Source organism: Oryzias latipes, chromosome 6, assembly GCF_002234675.1.
Source record: "Oryzias latipes chromosome 6, ASM223467v1".
Lineage (NCBI taxonomy): Eukaryota > Metazoa > Chordata > Actinopteri > Beloniformes > Adrianichthyidae > Oryzias > Oryzias latipes.
In genome coordinates, this window is record NC_019864.2 from 27822462 (window position 1) to 27842054 (window position 19593).

The 19593-nt window shown below is 38.6% G+C and overlaps 3 protein-coding genes across 5 annotated transcripts in view; 2 read left to right on the plus strand and 1 right to left on the minus strand.

Annotated features, from left to right (window-relative positions):
* vps9d1 (VPS9 domain containing 1) overlaps nucleotides 1-2428 on the plus strand; it is a 32074-nt gene extending 29646 nt beyond the window's left edge. For both annotated transcript variants that reach the window (XM_011476456.3, XM_011476457.3), the window contains exon 17: nucleotides 529-2428. In XM_011476456.3, coding sequence (XP_011474758.1) covers nucleotides 529-566 — 38 coding nt within the window. In that variant the 3' untranslated portion in view covers nucleotides 567-2428. The remainder of the gene's footprint in view (nucleotides 1-528) is intronic.
* Nucleotides 2429-7382: 4954 nt separating this feature from the next.
* Nucleotides 7383-16731, minus strand: LOC101155349. The gene is made up of 7 exons (XM_023956045.1): nucleotides 16620-16731; nucleotides 14681-14921; nucleotides 13082-13189; nucleotides 11515-11654; nucleotides 10570-10666; nucleotides 9341-9465; nucleotides 7383-7799 (listed from the first exon to the last, which is right to left on the minus strand). The coding sequence occupies exons 2-7, from the start codon at nucleotides 14763-14765 to the stop codon at nucleotides 7623-7625; spliced, it is 732 nt and encodes a 243-aa protein (XP_023811813.1). The 5' UTR covers nucleotides 14766-14921; nucleotides 16620-16731; the 3' UTR covers nucleotides 7383-7622.
* Nucleotides 15757-19524, plus strand: spata2l (spermatogenesis associated 2 like). Of its 2 annotated transcripts, none has more exons than XM_023956042.1 (4): nucleotides 15757-15888; nucleotides 16979-17330; nucleotides 17414-17707; nucleotides 18367-19524. In XM_023956042.1, the coding sequence occupies exons 2-4, from the start codon at nucleotides 16980-16982 to the stop codon at nucleotides 19159-19161; spliced, it is 1440 nt and encodes a 479-aa protein (XP_023811810.1). In that variant the 5' UTR covers nucleotides 15757-15888; nucleotide 16979; the 3' UTR covers nucleotides 19162-19524. The 2 variants fall into 2 exon arrangements, with proteins under 2 accessions (XP_023811810.1, XP_023811811.1); XM_023956043.1 differs by lacking the exon at nucleotides 15757-15888 and adding an exon at nucleotides 16232-16256.
* Nucleotides 19525-19593: the final 69 nt, after the last annotated feature.

Genomic DNA, 19593 nt, shown 5'->3' on the forward strand with positions numbered 1-19593 from the left:
TTGAACTTTAAAATAAAAGAAATCTGTATTTAACAGACACAAACCAGGAGTCTTTTCTCCAAACATGGATTTATTGTGACAGTCGTTCTCACACACCATAATAATGGAAAATATTCAGCAACCGTCTGTCTAATGTTACAAGGATGCTGCTAATAAAGTTGGATTCATGTTTATGGATATATTTAGAAAACACCAGTTTTAGTGAGCCTTTTTTTTGTATTTTTCTGTTGCACCTTAAAAGTTGGACGGCTGAAGTTGGTGTCTGATTCCACTTTGACAGTTATGGGTTAAGAGAAAATCCATATCACATTTGAATGGTTCCTACATTAAACCTAGTGTATAAAAAAACTTTAAAGCATCTGCAGGTGTTTTACAGAGGATGAAGAGAAACACTACACTGTAAACTTAAAGACAGCAAAAGGGATGTATTTGTGGTCTTCTTATCCAATTGTTTAAGTTTTCTGTTTGTGTTTAAAAATTCTTCAAATGAAAACTTTAAAGGTGACTCAAAGTCGAATCTTTCCGCAGACCTTCATCCTTTGAACAGCAGCTCATCCTCCATGTGAACCCATGCTTCACACTCAACTCCAACCGACCTCTGCTTCTGATGGGAGGATGACAATAAAGCAACAAACGAGCAAACCAGATTAGAGAGGAGTTCCAATGCTGCATTTAAAAAAGAAAAAAAACCTAAACCTCTTCCTGTCGATTTCTGGGAAGCTTATGTGTGAGTTTAGTTGAAACTAATGTTTTTCTCTGTATTATGAAGCACTTTTCATGTCCGCAGCACATTTCCTCCTCCAGTAATCTGAGTTCTTCGCTCACATAAATCACAGATTCATCCTCTGCTCTTCGTCTCCTCGACGGTCAGCCGTCACAGTTCCAACTCAACCCTCAAACTGTTTTAAAAACAAAAGACTTTAAGGAGGGGGGGTTTGGCTCCTAATGAGAACATCTGGCAATAATTGAGGTGTTTATTACAAACTGAGGATGTTTCATAAAATCATATTTTTGGCATGATATCGGCTGAAACAAAACAAAAAAATACTGCAGGGTTTGTAGAGTTTGCACAAAGTGCATCTTGATGCCTGTCTGATAATACAAAGTTCTCAACAGATGGAGTGAGGAAACAGAAAAATCAATTAGTCTGTATCTGAGCGAGGACTAAAACGCAGCCTCGGCTCCAGCAGTGAACTAAAACGTGCAGAAAAACTGGAATGAGTCTGTTTAACGGAAATCCTTTTTATTTCTTCTGTTTGTAAACCGAGTTTTTTCAAAAGGAGCAGCGCTATCAAAGTCTGGCTAGTGCCAACACGATCAGCTTTTCCCTTTAGATGCTGAAAATATTTCATTTCCTTTCAAATTCAGTGAACGACTAGGTTTCCTGAGTTCCAAAGGGAAGCTGGAGGCGTCCACAAGTCATGCAAACATCTCTGCTCTGGGGGGTCTCCCTGCACAGGGTGGAGATTAAATGAGCGTACAGACCCGACAGAGATGCAATACGAGGCAGGAGGAAGACTTCTGATGAGTCTTTGCTAAACCTGAACACTATTTTTTATTGAGGAGCCAAGTAGCCGGTCCTTATTGCAGGATTGTGCTCTTTGTTTGCGCTTTTGCATCTAGATTGTAATTTAAAGGGACTGCAGGAGCATGTTAGCCATTTTTGATCCTAGAGACTCTTGCCAAAGCGGGTTTTGTCTTCATAAACATTTTTTTTTCTTTTAATGTTACTTCTCATTCCTTTCCATCTGCAGTTTTTTGGGCCCAAAATGGTGAACATTTGCAGCAACATAAGTCTGGTGTTTAAATCATGTCATGTACTAAATAGGTTTAATTCTTTTATAGTTGCCCGTTAAAAATGTGTTTTAATGCAGATGTTGGGAGGTTTTCCTGTTTTTTACTTTATGAATTTAGTTTACCAAGTAATTTAATTTAGTACATGAACTTGTTGGAAGAAACCAACTTTTCTCTTTACAGTTTTAGCTCCAAAAATGCAACTGCAACTCAATTTCCTTCAGTGCTTTTGTTGGGTGTTACCTTCACCTAAGTATGTGATAACTTATTGTCTTAAGGCTTTTTTAACACATTTATGTCCAATCTGAAATCAGTGGAATCTCCTCAGTTTACCCTCAGAGTGCCGAAAATGCAGCAAGATGCGCAAAAAACATGTGATTAAAATGTGTTTAATAGAAAAACCTGCAAAGCTAATGCCTGTTGAATGCATTTTATTTGTTTTTGAGTGTTTTATTATGTGTCTGGGTCCAAAAGATGTCAATATCAGAATTGTTACTGAAATTATCAAAAACAAAGACATGTCTGTATCTGTGTCATGAAAACTTTTATTTTGCCACTAAACTGAACTGTGAATGCTTGAAATAAAAATGTATGTTTGAGACGAGTCAATAAAGAGGAACCTGAATTTAAACATAAAAGTGTTTTTACTTTAATAATAGTAATGGATTAGATTTATCTGCGCTTTTTCTTGTTGCTCAAAGTGCTTACAATGTGTCCATTCATTCATATATACTTGGTGATGGTAACTACTAATGTAGCCTCAGCTGCTCTGGGGCAGACTGACAGAGGTGTGGCTGCCAGTTTGTGCCTACGGCCCCTCGGACCATCACCGGTACATTCATCACCCCAGTGGAGCTGCACTAGAGGGTAAAGGGTCTTGCCCAAGGACACAACAGCTGGCTGTTTTTCAATGTTCCCATCAGTTTATTCTCTTCTATCTTTTTCCAATGACATTTTTTCATTTGCAACAGTTTGAATAAAGAAAAACTCAGAAATGCAATTTTAAGCTTTATTTTCTTAATTTCAGTCCTCCATCATCTGAAACATGTCACAAGAACATGTTAAAATCAGCAAAAAACACTTTTCATCAGAGTGGGACTTTAAAAGTCATCTCCAAAACCCAGTTTTGAACTTGAGTTGACCAAAGCGGCGTTGCGTGAGCGGAGCTCCAGTGGGCGTGATTGACACATCCTGATGGTGACGTGACTCCTCTTCTTTGACCTCAAAGCAGGTTATTGATATGACAAAACCCTCAGGAGAGCATGAGACTAAACCGTCTCCTCAGCAGCAAGCATGCCAGCTGTTCTTCAACAAATCCAGTGTTTATGGGACTCTGTTCTCACAGTTGGTGCTGTATGTGTCCATAATTGCCTGCAAACACGCACTTTGCTGGCTTCATATCGGCCTTGCTGCTGAACTTTAACTGCAATCTTGTGGTATCCCTCCTTGAGTCAGCGGGTCGTGTTGGGTTTTTAGGATGGGAGAGCTTCAGACCTGCTTTGGTTTCAGTCTCCAAGCTCTCGCACGAACGGCAGTCTCGCAATGCCAAGATCGGAGTTTGTTTTCCCATCCGCTCTAAAAGGCCTCCAGTGTAGGCCACTCCTGTTTCTAATCAGAAGCAGAGGAGCAATTCGATTCACCGACTAAACTGTTTAAATATTTCTAGCCACTAATTTGTAGAAAGCATCTCGAACATGAGCAAGTTTTAAACGTTCTGTCAGTTAACGAAGATAAATCTCTAGTCAATTCTCTTCAGATCTCAGAGCACCGAAGCCTGGAGTTGCTGATGCCTTTCATCACTGTGCATTTTCTTCTTATGTCACTTATGGATAAACATAAGACCTTTAACTTCGTGGTCTCCTTTAACCCACTTAGATGCTAATTCTTTTGTTTTTATGTTTCAAGGCTGACCAAATATTCTGACCTAGATTACAAAAGTGGTTTATTAAAAAATAAACCTCTAGTTGTTAATGTAAAATATGTCCAACACAAGAGGCCTTCATATCTCATCTGATGCTCAGCTGTTGGACAAGTAAAAAAAAAACTGACCAAATATTGATTTAAAAAAAAAAAAGAAGTGCAATGAAACCATTTCTAGATTTGCTATAACTACACATTTCCTTTGAGGCTGTTAAAAAAGAAGAAAGCTCCAGCAACTAAGGAGAATTTTTTTTATTTTTTGTGTGTAAATAGATTGTGTTACCTATGGGATCTGCTAATCAGGGAGTTAGAATCACTAGTTTGCATGTTTTGGTTGATGTGAAGAAGCAGCTGGTATTCATGCAGTCTCCCACCAGGAACGATAAAGTAAATCTCAATCTGGAGAATTTAGTAATAGGATGAGTGTAAATCATTTCAACCAGGACCCGAAAACTCAAAACTGTTCAGCTGTACAGTTTTGAGTCAGACGCCAGCTCAGACGAGGAAAACCAAGGCGTACGTGAATCTGTTTGTCCGCCAGTGAAGGGAGCTTGTGGTCCACAATGTATTTTCTTACGTCACAAAGAAGATTTTTTTGAAACTGCATTTTCCGTCTGTTTGTGATTCACTTTGATTTGAATCAAGAAATATTCAGAAATGCTATTTTAAGCTTAATTTTCTTACCATGTGTCCTCTATCATCAGAAAATTGTCGCAAGAACATTTTAAAACACCAAAAACACATTTTATTAAATCAGTGGCACTTTAAAAGTGATCTCCAAAACCCAGTGTTGAACTTAAGAGTTAATGAAAGCGGCGATGCATGAATGCCGCTCCAGTGAGCGTGACTGACTCATCCTGATGGTCAAAACTTAAAACTTATTTTTTAGCTCCACTTTAAGTAGGACATTGTTTTTATGTATGTGGGTGGGCTTTTTTTTGTAATAATTATTTTTACTGTTATTTTTGTTAATATGTATTTATAAGTTGGACATGAAAAGTTCTCTGTAAAGTTTAATTTAAATTCTTAAAGATTAAACAATTCCTTGTAGTTCTTCGCTCTCCAATATTACAGTTTCTAAACTGCTAGCAGCCTCCATTTAATGAGATCTGCCCTTTTTTTCCCCCACAGGCTTATAGTTAAATATATTATTAGAAATACCAGTACAGAACCACGGCTCTCTTGTATGTGTGATGCCCAGAGCTTCATGCTTGTTTGTCCTTGTTTCACCCAATTTTCTCTCATTTCGTTTAATCTTTTCACCCACATTTCCCCTCTGCCTGATCCCCAGGCTGCAGGCCGGGGCACAAAAGAAGCCAGCCTTATTATCCCTCCCAAAACAAAGGCCAGTTTTCATTTTCTATTAGATTAACATGGGTCATGAAGGCCAACAAGGCTGTTTGGGAGGGTTTTTTGACCGTTTGTGTCCTCCCCTGGAGGGAGAGAGAAAAAGCGGTGGATAAAAAGGAGGAAGTGGGGTTCAGAGGGCAGCGCACCGCAGTTTCAGAATAATTTGGCCTAATTAAGCTGTCGGCAGACAACACTAACACTGTCCGAGCAGAGAAACGCCTGTCTATCGTCAACTGTATCTTTGTGGGCCAAATCCTTTTATTGGCAAATGTTTCATTCTTATGCAAACATGAGCTGGAGACACCAACAAGACGCACAAATGCCCCAAATAAGACACAAAGAGGCTGGCGAGGGGATGGGGGTGCGCATGAGTGGGACAGAGTCACGCAAGTTTCATCATATGTGCTTCACCATTCAGCCTCCTTTCTCTGGATTGATATTAAATGTACAATGGGGGGAAAAAAAGCCGTGTCACACAGCCACTGTGTACATTTTGCATATAATTCATGGATGAAAATTGATCATGAAGGTGAAAAAAGTGAGAAAAGTTGTGATCTTTACGTTAAATTTTCACACATGTATCACAAACGTTAAAACCATGGAAGAAGTACGAATAAACCACGCAAAGAACACACAAATCATGGTAGAACGAGAACCGTTCTTGATTATTGTGCTGTTTTTTTGAAATTCCTTAGCGATTCGTGTGGCAATTACGTAATTTGAATGCGATACATTGGCCGTATAAGCAACAAAAATGTTATACATCCGTGGTACATGCATGAAAAAGTCGGTTAGACATACATAGAACGATCATGGAAAGCCACAAAATTGCTTATGCATCTCACAAAAATTACATGCAGTTGCGTAAGATTTATATAATATCTGCATATAAACTACGTAAAATACACTTAAAGTGTGTAATTCTCTACAACAAAAAGGTTTTAACAGCTCAAAACCGAATTCACATAGAGTTCCGTTGGCCAAGTGAGAAGCGGTTCATCCCAGTCCAATGAGAAGAACTGGACTGGGATGAACCCATTACAAAACACCATCTTGTTGAGAAGAGATCAACTGTTGAAGCAATTATTAGAAAATGGAAGAAATACAAGTTCACCAAGAATCTGCCTCCACCTGAAGCTCCATTCAAGGACTCCCCTGGTGGAACAACTGAGTTTAGAATGGCCCAGAACTACACAGAGGGAACTGCTCATGGACCTGATGAAAGCTGGGACCAAAACCAAAGGTTATAGTTACACTCAACATCATCATGGATTCCAAATGTCCCCCTGCTAAAGCCAGAATATCTCCAGGCTGTCTGAAGTTCTTCAGAGACTATCTGGATGATCCAGACTGGGAGAAGGTCATGTGGTCAGATGAAACCAAGATGTAGCTCTTTGGTGTAAACGCCACTCACCGTGTTTGCAGTGGGAATAATGCTGATGCATGGAGGTGGAAACATCATGCTTTGGGGCTGCAACTGGTCCCTATTAAGGATATGATGAATGGTGAGTTTTTGGAGAAAGATCTCCTTCCAATGGGAGCATTGATGAAGAAACGCCTCTGGATCTTCCAGCATGACAATGATTCCAAACACCTGGGGAACAAAGGAGTGCTACGTGGAAAGTGCGCCGAGGGTCTGGAGTGGCCTAGCTAGTCTCTGGACCTCACTCTAGAAGAGCAGGGCTGCTTAATCCTGGTTCTCAAGATCCACCACTCCACCTGTCATCCAGCTCCCCCTGCAGGTGTGTCCTATCCGTCAGAATGAAGAAACGCCTGGATCAGCTCCTCATCGGAAAGCAGTCCACGGTCTGTGAAACAGGCAGGATGGTTGATCTGGATGACCAGGGTAATAGAGAATCTGTGGAGGGAGTTGAAAGTCTGTGTCGCTTAGCAACAGCCCCAAAACATCAACTGCATGGAAAAATAGGAGCAGTGTGTTCCAACCTGCTGAGGACCTTCAGGTAACCTTTGGCCACCTATTTAACGGGTAACCTAACCATTCGGAGAACTCAAAACACTTTTTATGCAAAAAAAAAAGTCAATTGGATGGTGAATGCGAACGGCTTCCCTGTACCAGTACCTCAACTTCTTCATTTGAGTCCCACTGAGGCCTCGTCAGAGCCAGAAGTCTGCAAAGATTGTATCAGATAGTAACTCAAAGTGTCTGCAGAGGTCTTTCTTTTAGTCACGCGTGACACTGCTGCAGCCTGAATGCGACTGGCTGCAGTTCTTTCAGGTGAACCTGTTGCTGCATTAACTGTAAAACCCACAAATGGACTCACGTCACCCATCTTCAGGACCAGAACAACTCAAGAAAGTATCTCTGATTCCGTTCTTTATTGTTGTTTTTTTTCCAAAGCAGACTGAAAAGTCACAGAGACATTTGTTGGCACCATGAAAATCTCTTCCATCATGCAGATTAAAACACAAATCGACTAAGATCTAACAGGACAGTAAAATAAAAAATGTCAGCGCTGAGTTTGAAGTTGTGGGTAAATAACGAAAACAGACGTGTTTGGGGTGCAGAAGCAGTGAAGAAAGGACTGTAGGGCTGCAGACTAAAGGTTCCCCTCCAGGATCACTGTCTTTAAGTCTGCGGGGCAGTTGATGGTGAAAACTGTGTGGGAGGTGTCTCGTCTCTCCACGAGGGAGGTGACGGCTTCACCCAGGTCCAGATGGTTCAGGTAGCCGGGAGCCATGCGCTCTGGAGTACCAACGCCCGTGTTTATCTTTAGCTGTGAGGAGGTGGGAAAAAGAAACCAAGATGAAGGTTAGGAGTCAGCCGGAGGTACACCGATCAGGAAGTAGATGGTTCCATCAGGAAGTGATGGTTTTTTTTATGCCACAAACATGTCGATGAATCCAGTTCAGTGTTTTATCACTGAGCTGGAAGGTTTTATTTTATCTCATTCCCACAAAACAATAAGAAAAAAACAAAAAACTAGAAAAGACCTTGTGATAATAAGAGGGAAACAGAATATAAAGTATTATTTTTGCCCTTTTACTTAATTATTGTAATTATTGTTTTTCCCTCTCTCTGAAAACAAGAAACAATAATAATTTTTTAAAAACAGCTTTGAATTCCTTAATTTAAACACATAATGTACCTATGACGATATAGAAAATGTTTCTAATTATTCATATTTTGGGACTATTACATTGTAAACCTTCTTCTTTTGACTTAGCCTCCCTGACTTGTGGTTGAAGACTCTTGCACTACACTTTACTGAAGCATATCTTTTTCATTTTGAGTTTTCAATTGGACTTTCTTGGAAACTGCATGCCCTTTTATAATATAATTACTTTGTATGTTTTAAGATAAATTGTTAGGAATAATTAGAAATAGAATAGTTAGAAACTGCCTTTAACTTTTATTACACTAATGGCTAAACTTAATTCACTGAGCATGTATTGTCATCTCAAAATTATATTACATTTGAAGAAAGCACAGCCAAACTATTGTTCTAACAGTTTCTTCCCATACTCCCTCTTTTCTGTGCATGTTTTCTGCTGAGCAGGCCTCAGACTTATCTTCACTTTAGCCTTGGAGCTTCTCTCCACCAGTAACCTGTGGGCGTGATTTTCACACATCGGACCATCTTCTGAATATGCAAATGCAGGGTTTTTATACCAAAGCCCATCCCTGAGCTCGTTGGTTCGGACTTTGAATGCACCATGTTCATCTGTCTGTCCCCTTCATGTTTGTACGAAGTAAAACCTCCACAAAAGCTAAGTTTTGTCTCTGAGTCGTTATTCATTATTTCTGTGTGTAAGAAACTGACGGGGTTACGAACTAAAATTTAATACAGTCCTTTCTAGAAAATCCAGTTTCTTCACATAAATATTTATTATGAAATTTATAAATTAATTTAGGATACTATTTTCTATTAAATTTGCATTTTTATTTTATTTTAAAAGCTTGCTGATGAAAAATGTGTTTTGGGGTGTTTTTAACATGTTCTTGTGGGATTTTTCTGATGATGGAGGACATAAATAAAATTAAGAGCAAAATTGCATTTTCTTTTTTCAAATTGTTGTGAATCGGGAGCAGACGAATAAATGTTGTTTGAAAAAGAGCTTATTTGTGACAGAAAGAGGGGCTGTTAGCTAACGGGAGAGCATGTAAACAGAGAGCTCTCAGTAATGGGTAACGGGAAGGGTGGGGCGGTCCTGACCACAACTCAGAGGTGAACGCTTTTTAAATTATATCAAAAGATTATGGGAGTGGGTCTAAAACTACCAAAACTACTGCCGAGTAGCGGTCTGAAAGCCTCACCTGGTTGAGTTTGCAGGGCACCTCGGGATACTCCTCCCTCAGTACCTGACAGAAAGCCAGGGTGCTCGCAGCCCCCACCGTCAGGAAGCCCGTTCCGGGCATCAGCAGCTTCTCTCCAGCGCCCCCTGTGGCACAGAGCAGCACAGCAGCTGGTAAACACACTAGCATCTGTTTGTTTTTTAGCACAAAAGTAAGGTATTGAGGTGTTTTTGTTGTGTTTTTGGTAAACAACTATAGTAGCAACCTCCTAAATCTGCTGTATTTTTATGATGTGATATTGATTAAATTATTCTTGGACACTTCAGAGCCTAATCTGCAGCTTCTTTCAGATTTCCTTTTTCATGTTTTTCGTCTGATTTTGTTTTGTGTCTTGAGTGGCAGAAACTGCCATGCATGAGGCGCTGGAGGCAGAATTCTGAAGATTTTTCCTCTGCCGTGCACCAGATGCAGCAGGCAGCAGCAGGAGTTCCTGTTCTTACAGACATTTTTGAAGAGCCTGCTTGCTGTTTGCTGGTTTGGGACTCCAAGACTGGACCTGTGACCATTTTTGAAGCTCTCTCTAAATTCTTCCTGTTTTTCGTGTGATTGTTTTACATGTTGACAATTTGACTGTTATGTTGTGGCTTATGGCTCAACTAAGCTGATTGTGAAGTTGAAATATGTTATACTTCTTTCTGGAATTTTAAGTCTACTTTTAAAATTGTAACTTTGCAAACTTAATAAATCTTTTTAAAATAAAAGACATCTTTGTATTTCTTAAATTCTTAGGAAAAATTTTTACTCTATCAAAACCTAAATTTTAAGACTTCACTAAAATAAATACTTTTCTAGATATAAAAGAGTTTTAAATTAACTATATTTAATTAAGTACTGCATACTTAAAGTTACTACTTTTTTCAAAGTAGTTTTTTCTTAACAATTATGTTTATTTAACTTGAAATGTTTTAATGTAAAAATTCAATAATATTATGTTTTTCCAACTCAAACTTCCACTCTGTTCAGTAAAATGGTTGGAAAATCTTTCCTCAATTTTTATAGTAATATTAAAGAAATACTTTTTACATATTGTATATATTCAGTTTTCCAAACATATTTAAAATTTTATTACATCATTTAAAAAAACCCTTCTCATTTGAGTTTCATTTGTCCTACAGGTTTCGTTTTGTTTGGGCTGCACTGAAGAATCAGGAGTTCGGATCCTCCCAGTGTCTGAAGGCTGCAGGACACACCAGTGATGAAGGTGTAGGTGGAGTCCGAGTTGTCTTTCACCAGCGGGAAGAAAGCCTTCCACGACACAAACGTGCTCAGCAGCAGCGTCTCCATGACCTGGAGAGTTTACAAGCATACGTAAATCTGAATCTGCTTGATCAGGACTCTTCTTAAGGATCATAACAGACGGTAAAACCACTTCAAGCTTTGAATGTGTGGGGGAAAAAATCAACACAGTTGTTGGTTTTTTTGTGTTCTTACACAATCCAAACTGTTACTCACTTCTTAATTATCTCCTTATCTATACATATTTTACTCAAGTAGTTCTAAATTTGAAAACCTCAGAAATGTGATGGACGTCTGATGAAGTGGCCTCAACAATATAAAACACTAAAAGAGTTTAAAGGTTAATATTTACAAGTGATTTGTTTGAAGAGATTTTAAAGCATAACTTGCATTAAAAATACAGATTTTTTTTCAATACTTTGTCACAGAAATGAGATTCAGAGAAAACGTTTGCAGTTTTTGGGTGTTCACTCATAACTGACTTTTCAGCTTCAAACTAACAAGAATTATTTTATGAATCTGATGGATCAACTGTTGTTGTCATAATCGTCTGCATGTTCACACTTGTTTGATGTTCAGGCTGCACAAGAAGATGACAGGAGTCTTCAAAACAAATCTTAATTATATATCAATAATACCTAAATATTTATATTGGAATTAGTATGTGAAAACTGCTGTTCTGCAGGCTTAAGTCCCCTAAATAAAAACTGAGAATAATTGAAGTAAATTAGTTCAAAAAATTCAGCAACTTGAACAGAAAGTAGCTTAACTTTCGCAAAGAAAATTATTAAAAACTGGAATAAAATCACCTAAAAAGTTGTCAAACTTTGAGCATCCGCAAACTATTTCAGAAAAAAAGGTGTCTGGTTTTTTTTTTAAAGGTGCTGTGTGCTGCTGACCCATTGGAGGTCTTTGAGGGTCTGGGTGTGTGGGGGGCCACCCTGCCACCAGCTGAAGCCCAAAGAGGAAACAATGTCGGTGACCTTCCCCACCTCCGTCAGCAGGGCCTCCTTCGCCTGCTCCGCTCCCTCCTCCGTCCCTGAAACAGAGACCAAGCCTGAAGTTTGCGTCCTCAAACTTCTGACTCACATCACGACTTTCATTTGGATGCAATAAGGCGGAGCTAATTATTGCAAGAAACCACACACACGCAAATAAAAAGAAAGTATTTGAGAGTTTATTTTTTGATTATAGATCCTATGGTGGAAATATATTAGGCTACAAAACAAAAAGTAATTGAATTCGTAAAGATTAAACATTTTTTAACCCGTCACCTGAGTCCCAGACGCGCAACATTCCGTCCTGTAGGTGAGACGTCAAAAAAATAAATGGTCAAATTCTCTTATGGTTTCTAAAAAATAATTCCAAGTAAATCCACAGATAAACAAATCAAAACACACATGTTGGGGATATCAAGGGGAAGTTTTGCGATTATTATGGGATGGTCACAGGACCTACGGCTTGGCGGCTATTTTTTGGCATAGTGTAGAATTTGGTCATTGTTACATTTTCACACATTATGGGTAAAGAAAACTTGTTTGAGCGATCAGAAAATTTCCCACACATGCCACCAGGTCAATTCTACAACCACACTGAAGATTGATTGACCTTTGACCTCTTCCCGAGGTCAAAATTAATCTTGAATTTAAAAACAATTCACCTGTATAGCATCTACAAATTCAAAATCTTCCTAGGGATTTTGATCTATCAGCTCCTGACTCCTTGAGATAAATCCAATTAGAACGCCGCTTGGGAAAAAATCATTTTAAAATGTATAGATTTTGAACAACGTTAGCAATGCAAAAGTGGTGTTTTCCTGTTGCACAATACAATTGCTCAATACTTGAATCATTGGCTCAAGCTGAACGAAATGATATGACATACAATATGAACATGATAAGAATCTGGCCGTGGTCCCTAACAAAAAAAACTCTGTTGCCAAGGAAATCCAAAAGTTTACTTTAGCCGATTCTTCTAAAAATGACATATATCTGTTCGTCACCCTCAGGCAATGAAAAAATAAAATGGTTGTTATGGAGATAAAAACAAAAGAAAAGCCGCCAGTTTGAAGAACATATTTTTTTTCATCAATTTGACACATGTAGCTCTGACCAGAGTGACAGAGGCAGAGGGGGAGAGTGGGGGACGATACAACGCTGCTTACAGCTCTAATTTAGTATATTTTTCTCATTTGCTCACCAATATATATATATTTTAATATTCACTATTTTTTTAACTTTTACAGTATGAGTCATTTGGGGCAGATATGAAGATGGATAATTGTAAATAATGCTGTATACTTTTGCATTTTTTTCCTTTAAACCCTTTGACCTTTTTCCTGTAAAAAATGAAATATTAAAGATAAAAACTTAGGATTTCAAAATAGATGTCTATCAGCGCTTGAATAACTCTTTAATTGTTAAACGTGAATACTTCTATTGACACAGCTGTGAACAACCGCTTTACCAACGTTCCCCACGATGGTGGTGAGGTTGTTCTTGTTGTTGGAGGAGACAAAGGAGCGGAGTTTCTCCAGCCGGCTGCTGTCCCTGGAGATCACTGCCACCTTAAAGCCTGGACACACAGAAAACGCTGCATTCAGTTTGTGCGCACACATAAACACAAGCAGATTCACTTCCACTGAAGCCAGCGGAACAGAAAAAATTAAAGAAAACTAAGGACCACCCGATGGGAACTTTCTGCTCAACTCAAACTCCAACTCTTGTTCAGACAGAAAGCTTTCTAAACAACAATTGAGCTTAGATTTAAAAAACATTAACTAAAAGAACATGTAAATATTAAATTAGGCTAATCCACATCCACCATAAACTGTAATTTTCATGTTAGCAGTGATGATGGGAAACACTGGAACCAAAGTTCAGGTTTTTTTTGTTTTTTTTGTCAGTTTATGAGATTTTGTTTCTTGGCGCATTAATAAAAAATATTAAACGAGATAAATCCAAGAAAATACAGATTCTGTCTAATGTTTATGGACTTGACTCAAAGTGTCGTTCTATGAAGGGACAATATGCACAAACTTAAAGAGCGGTTATCCGAATGTCTTTATTTCAAAAGGAAAATTCTGCTTTTTTTATTGGTAGGTAAAAAAAGGAGATGTTGATTGATGCTCCTCAGAGGTGAACCCAGAGGTTTGGGATTAAAAAAAACCCATTGCTGAACGATCGTCGTTTCTACACAAGATTAATATCAAATAGTAGGAACAAGTCAAAGGAGTATACTGAAAAAAAAGGTCATTTAAAAGATTTAGTCAGAAAAAAAAGTAATAATTATATTTTCATGGAGGGTATCAAAGATGGTCAGCATTTTGGTGATTTGTGGGATTGTATAAATTCACTGCCCACCACTCCCTTTCAAGCAATCAAACCTTATTTCTTCTTTATCTTCGATTTTTCCCCGCGATTTTTTTCTCTCCAAATAACTATTGACTAATTATCATATCAAAGTTTGAAATGTTATTTTTCAGTAACAGTAATCAGATTTAACCATTCAAAGCTACATAAAGATATAATTTCTGTTTATCAGTAGTTAAAATCAAAGGTGTAGACAACAAAGTAATAAAAAATCTGATAGAAAACAGTCGATGTTTGAGGTTTGAACTAATATTATAAAGTATATTTTACAAGTATGCCAGGGTAAATCAGCATTTATTTACCAAAGAAATTGAGCATTTTTGTCTTTTACTTTTCTGCTTTGTTCTTTCATATAAATTAAGGGTTAGCTTTACTTTTATAACAATTTTCACTCAACAAATAACAAAAAAGGTGCAGTTCAGATTATTGATCAATTATTCTATTCCGTGTTTAGTGGATCGGTACTGAAAGAGTTAAGTCTTTTAAAATAACTTAACTTAACTTAATAATTGGTCATTCAAAGTTTAAAAAGTTTGTTTTAAACAGGCAAAAAGTGAATTGTGTTATTATCTCCTGCAAAAACACACAAGTGACTTGTACAGCTCCAGGTTACAAAGAGGCCCAGTTGGGAATAATATAAAGCAAATATTCCTAACCTCTTTTTTTTTTTTTTAGCAAGAAGGGCTTTTCTTACCTTTATCCAGGAGCGCTTTGACCACTCCAGAGCCAACTGTTCCCGCTCCTCCCAGAGCCAACACAACCCTGTCCGAATTTGACATCCCGGCTGCACAGATTCACAAGGTGTTGATGGATGGAAAGCGTCACTGTGTGAGCTGGAAGTGGAGCTGCTGATTTATGCAGAGTGTTTTGGTCAAACCCGGGAGCTTTAAACTGGGGACCACAATTCCGCCTCCTTGAAGCCACAGAAGACACGCCTACAGGTAGAAAAAAAAAAAAAAAGAGGCCCAAACTAACTACTGTCACCTCAGCATCTAGGTGTGAAATGTTATGTATTTTCCACAATAAAAACAAGAACATACTGTATTAGCCTCTCAATCAATGCCAAGTTAACATTCAGATAAAAAAAGAGGTTGGTTGATATGCACTAAACTGTAAACTATTTCCTTTAAGAAGTGTTTGATGAAAACAATCCTCGCTGCTATCAGGTTGCAGGCAGATTAATGAGGTCAACTGTCCAACAACAGATCTCTCATAAGAGGAAAACCACAAGCAGACTGAGCTTCTCCGGCTCAACTTAGTGGGAAATGCCACCAAAGATTGTAGTGGAAACAGTCTTTTTTCATCAGAGAAGAGTCAAACTAGGATGCCAATGGGTGAACATTTTTATATTATTTTCCAGGTTTTAAAAAGCATAATGGGAGGAAAATAATTTTACTTGTTTTACTCTAATAGAACTATAGTGTTTTTAAAAAAAATATATCATTTAGGCATTTTCATAATTATGATAAACAGTTGTAATTGACTTCTTCCTAATAAAAATCCAGTGTGACAAAACCTGCAGGTAGAGTGCTGTTGAAGAGCTAAATGAGATGACATGCTGCCATCTAGTGCATTGTGCGGTGAACCCTATTCTCAGTAAAGACGAAATTATGAAAAATTTCTACAACATTTATAATATAATTTTCTTGTGTCTTACTCCTTTTTAAATTAAAATTTAAGTATTACAAGTTTATGCACATTCTCACGCGACGTAACTCCTCCCAGCGGCACGTCCCGATGAATACATCGAGCGGACACCTGGAAAACTGGTAAAATCAATGTCACGTGACATGAATGTTTACTTTTCCCCCTAAATAGAACCGAGTGAATCTTAGCTGAGGCTGAAGAGGCGGAAATGAAGTTTTATTTCTCTGTTTAACATCACTCGAGTATCAACAATAGGTGAGTTAGTTTTTCTCTGAAACAATGCTGTCACATTTTTATTTTTACTCCCAAAAAAGTGTTCTCGTTTTACGTAGCTTAGCTAACAAAGCAGTGCTAGCTAATACTTTTCTTTTTAATTAATTTAAAACCGTGTCCTTTGTTGAAAACCACATTACAACCAGGTTACTTACTATGTTCTCAACCAGATCTATAGTAGTTTTGATTCAGCACGTGCCTGAATCATGACTTAGCAAAACTTTTCGAACGGTTTGGGAAAACTTTCTTCATGCTAATCAAAAATAGCGTTTAGCTTCTTTGTTTGTTGGGAGTGTGAACGCTCTTTTTTGTTTTTAATTTTATAAAACTTAAAGGCGGACCTTTTCAAAGTAAGTAAGGATAACACATCGTAATAAATTATACGTTTTCAAATAAAAGCAAGTTTACGTTTGTGTCCGTAACACAGGATAATTAAAGAAGCCAAACTACCGACAGTGTTGTTTGTCAATTTCTGTGGTTAATTTAAAAATAAATAAATAAAAATTCTTTATCAGTTTTTCGAGGTTTAATCGGACATATCTGGCACAATTTTTAAAAAAAGTTTTACTTTCGATTACAACCGTGCTGACGATGCGAGTTAGTTAATATTAGCAGTGTGTGTATTTTTGTTTTACTCTGTCTTTTATTAATTTTAGTGACCATTTTGGCATTTGAAAACGTTTTTCCCCCCGTATGAATGAATGAATACATACATGTTAAAACTTGTACTTGCAGTGATTTTGGGTTCCTTCCTAACTCGTTTTATGCTAAGCTAACTTCTAACAAACAATTGGAGGCCGTGACGCCCGTAAAGACAACGCGTTCATTTCCATCCAAGCATTTGGCCATTTCAAGTACATATAAAGTAGAAGGGATGGGGTTTGTTTGTGTGTGTTGGTGCTGTTTTGAACGTTTGTCCACACCTGTGCTCAGAAAGTCTCAACAGAATCTCATTGCTGTAAATTGCTATGTTAACTAAAAAGGTGTTTAAACTATGTTTAATATTAGAATATGTTTATTATTTGCAGATTCAAATTTTCACGTTTTGATTTTTTTTTTTGTGTTTTAACAGGATGCATAAACAACAGGCTGTAGCCGAAGATCTAGTGAGGGTGTACGATCACTGCCTGGAGCAGCAGATATTGGAGCGGGGCTCAAGCCTGCCATGCACAGATGAGAAGATTTGGAGGCAAGTGGAGGAGATGCTGAAGAACGGGGATGCTAGGGATACACACTGCCTGGGTTTGGATCCACTGCGGGTGATGGAGGACTCCTTAAAAGCAAGTGCTGCAATAACCGCCCGAGGGAGGAGAGTGAAAGTACGAGTAGGGTTAAAGGATCTGGCTAAAGTTTTTGAGTTCCTGGAGCAGGCGTCTTTGAATTTGTACCTGGGTCCTTGGAGGAAAGAGTACAAAGTCATCAAGGTTGTTTAAACGAAGCTTTATCAAATAGGGTTCAAGAAGTGTATGTGTAATTCTATTTACTGAAATTTCTTTTCTTTTTCAAGATGTACTCCGGTAGATTCACACACTACGTGAGGCCGGTGCTGTCCATGCCACAGATTGAGACACTGTTTGGGTTATTGGGATACAAGTATGGCCTGTCTGAACCTGAACAGCTTCTACTCCAACCGTCCAGAGTCGACCCCAGTTCTCTGAACCAGTTCCTCCACCTGTCGTGTGCCTTCTTTATCGCCCGCTGTGAATGTCGTCTTCTCTGGGCGGCTCTCAGAAATCATCCCAGTGGAGCTCAGTGGGAGCTCAGTGTAGTGAATGAGAGACAACGAGGAAACACCTTGCAGGTAAGCCCTTCCTGTAACAGGAGTGTCTACCAGGAAGAGGTGTCAGTAATTAACAAGTGTTAAAGGAATTTCCATGAAAAATATATTGATCTTAATTATTATATCAACAATTCTCTTAAAGCTTCTACAATCTGATGATCTTGTCCATTAATACCTGCTCTTAGAATTTCCTCAATTCATGTTATATATATATACTGGAATTACCTCATTTTAGATGCCAAATATGTTTAAATTGATCAGATCCAATTATGGGCACAAATACTAGTCTTTTCTAACTTTTATAAAGTTATAAATTGTTTTCTTTTCTCAAATTCGTTTGCAAAAGTGGGAAATTCGGCTGTTTACTTCTTTTTAACCTTTCACTCAACATTTATGGAAACTTTCATGATCCGTTCTTGTTTCATCTGTTTCTCTCAATGTTCCACTGCAGCAAAGCGGATATACTTTGGTTTTGTTGTATAAATGTTTTAGAAAATACAGAATTTGTTTCATTCTTTATGTTCTGGTTTATTGAACTAATGCACGATGAACAACAAATTAAGGAAATAAAACAGCCTTTTGGTTTTACTGATGGATGTTTGCAGATGGAAGCCCCTTAGCAAAGCCGCAGCAGTGAGATAAGGTGGTGTTACAGATGTTTTTCTCGTTCCTCCTGACAGGTCGCTCTGGAAAACACAGTGAAGAGGTTTGACGTGAAGCAGCCGCTTGTGGAACAAACTGACCTAGAAGAGGATTTGTACAGAGACGAGGATACTGATGGAACGAAGGACGTGAGTGACATGAAGACATCGGCCTCCTCCGCCTGGCCAGTTCAAAAATCTTTGAGCCCAACATTGCAGCTAGAGACCCTCAGAGGTTCTGCAGCTACTAAGGGTCCAGGCAAATGGTCCTTTGAGGAGTCTGATAAGATGGACTCACTTGAGATGAACATGCCATTAGATGATAAGGGGGAACCTGAAACCGACCGTTCGTGCAGCTGTCTGAATTCACCAGACCTCGTTCTGATGAAGTGCTTTAAATGCAACACTCTGCACAACTTTTCTTGTGACTACCTTCAAATGTGTCAAAGACAACACCGTGTGGATTATGCAATTGAACGGCCTAACGGGAGCATTGAAGGGAGTGCGGCAGACTCGCCACCTGGAGACAATCCAGACGCTCCACTGCTTAAACCAATCAGCTTTCACCCTTGCTGTGACCTCACCAAAGGGGACCCTCAGGTTCTGTGTCGCAGCTGCAACGTCTTCCACTCTGCCTCCTGCGGGGATGCAGACTTATGCCAAGACCAGCACGACTTCTGCCCGCTTGGAGTGTGTTTCTGTGGGAAAGCGTGCAGCAGGAACCCCATGGTTCTGTGCAGATACTGTGGCAGGGAGTACTGCAAAGACTGCTGGTACAGGAGGCCGGTTGCATGCATATGTGGCCAAACATATGACCAATCAACAGCTGTGTAACTTGTATTTGGACACGAATGAGGCACATTTACTGAAGTGCCTTGAATCTGGACACAGTAGACAAAACTTTCGAGCTCCTTTGGGAAAATGCATCAAATGTCGCCTTTCTCTGAAATGCAGTATTACAGCGTTCCTCCTTCACTCTGTCCTGGGATACGTTTGATTAGCCTCCTCAAAGTGTATTATGTTCATTTTGATAACAATTTATACTTCTAGTTTCCTCCATTACATTAACCTGAAACTGTCTGTTCTTTTGTGTTGTCTGCACAGTCTGCAGTAAAGGGTCACCACAGTCTTAATGTATGCATCTGTGAGTCGAGCAGTGCTTATAAATCCTAATAAAAAGAGTTACTGTCTTTGGAAGACCTGTTACCTGGGTTATTTATGCTGTTACTGCCAGAATATACTCTGCAGCTTTAATAAATGTTGTTA

Bases quoted from the DNA above. Each gene is read 5' to 3' on its own strand.
- LOC101155349 (XM_023956045.1), bottom strand. From the start codon at position 14,765: ATGTCAAATTCGGACAGGGTTGTGTTGGCTCTGGGAGGAGCGGGAACA. The intron at 13,190-14,680 runs GTAAGAAAAGCC...CTGTGTGTCCAG, and splicing joins CAAAGCGCTCCTGGATAAAG to GCTTTAAGGTGGCAGTGATC. The intron at 11,655-13,081 runs GTAAAGCGGTTG...TCTCTGTTTCAG, and splicing joins CACCATCGTGGGGAACGTTG to GGACGGAGGAGGGAGCGGAG.
- spata2l (XM_023956042.1), top strand. From the start codon at position 16,980: ATGCATAAACAACAGGCTGTAGCCGAAGATCTAGTGAGGGTGTACGAT. The intron at 17,331-17,413 runs GTTGTTTAAACG...TTCTTTTTCAAG, and splicing joins AAGAGTACAAAGTCATCAAG to ATGTACTCCGGTAGATTCAC. The intron at 17,708-18,366 runs GTAAGCCCTTCC...TCCTCCTGACAG, and splicing joins AACGAGGAAACACCTTGCAG to GTCGCTCTGGAAAACACAGT.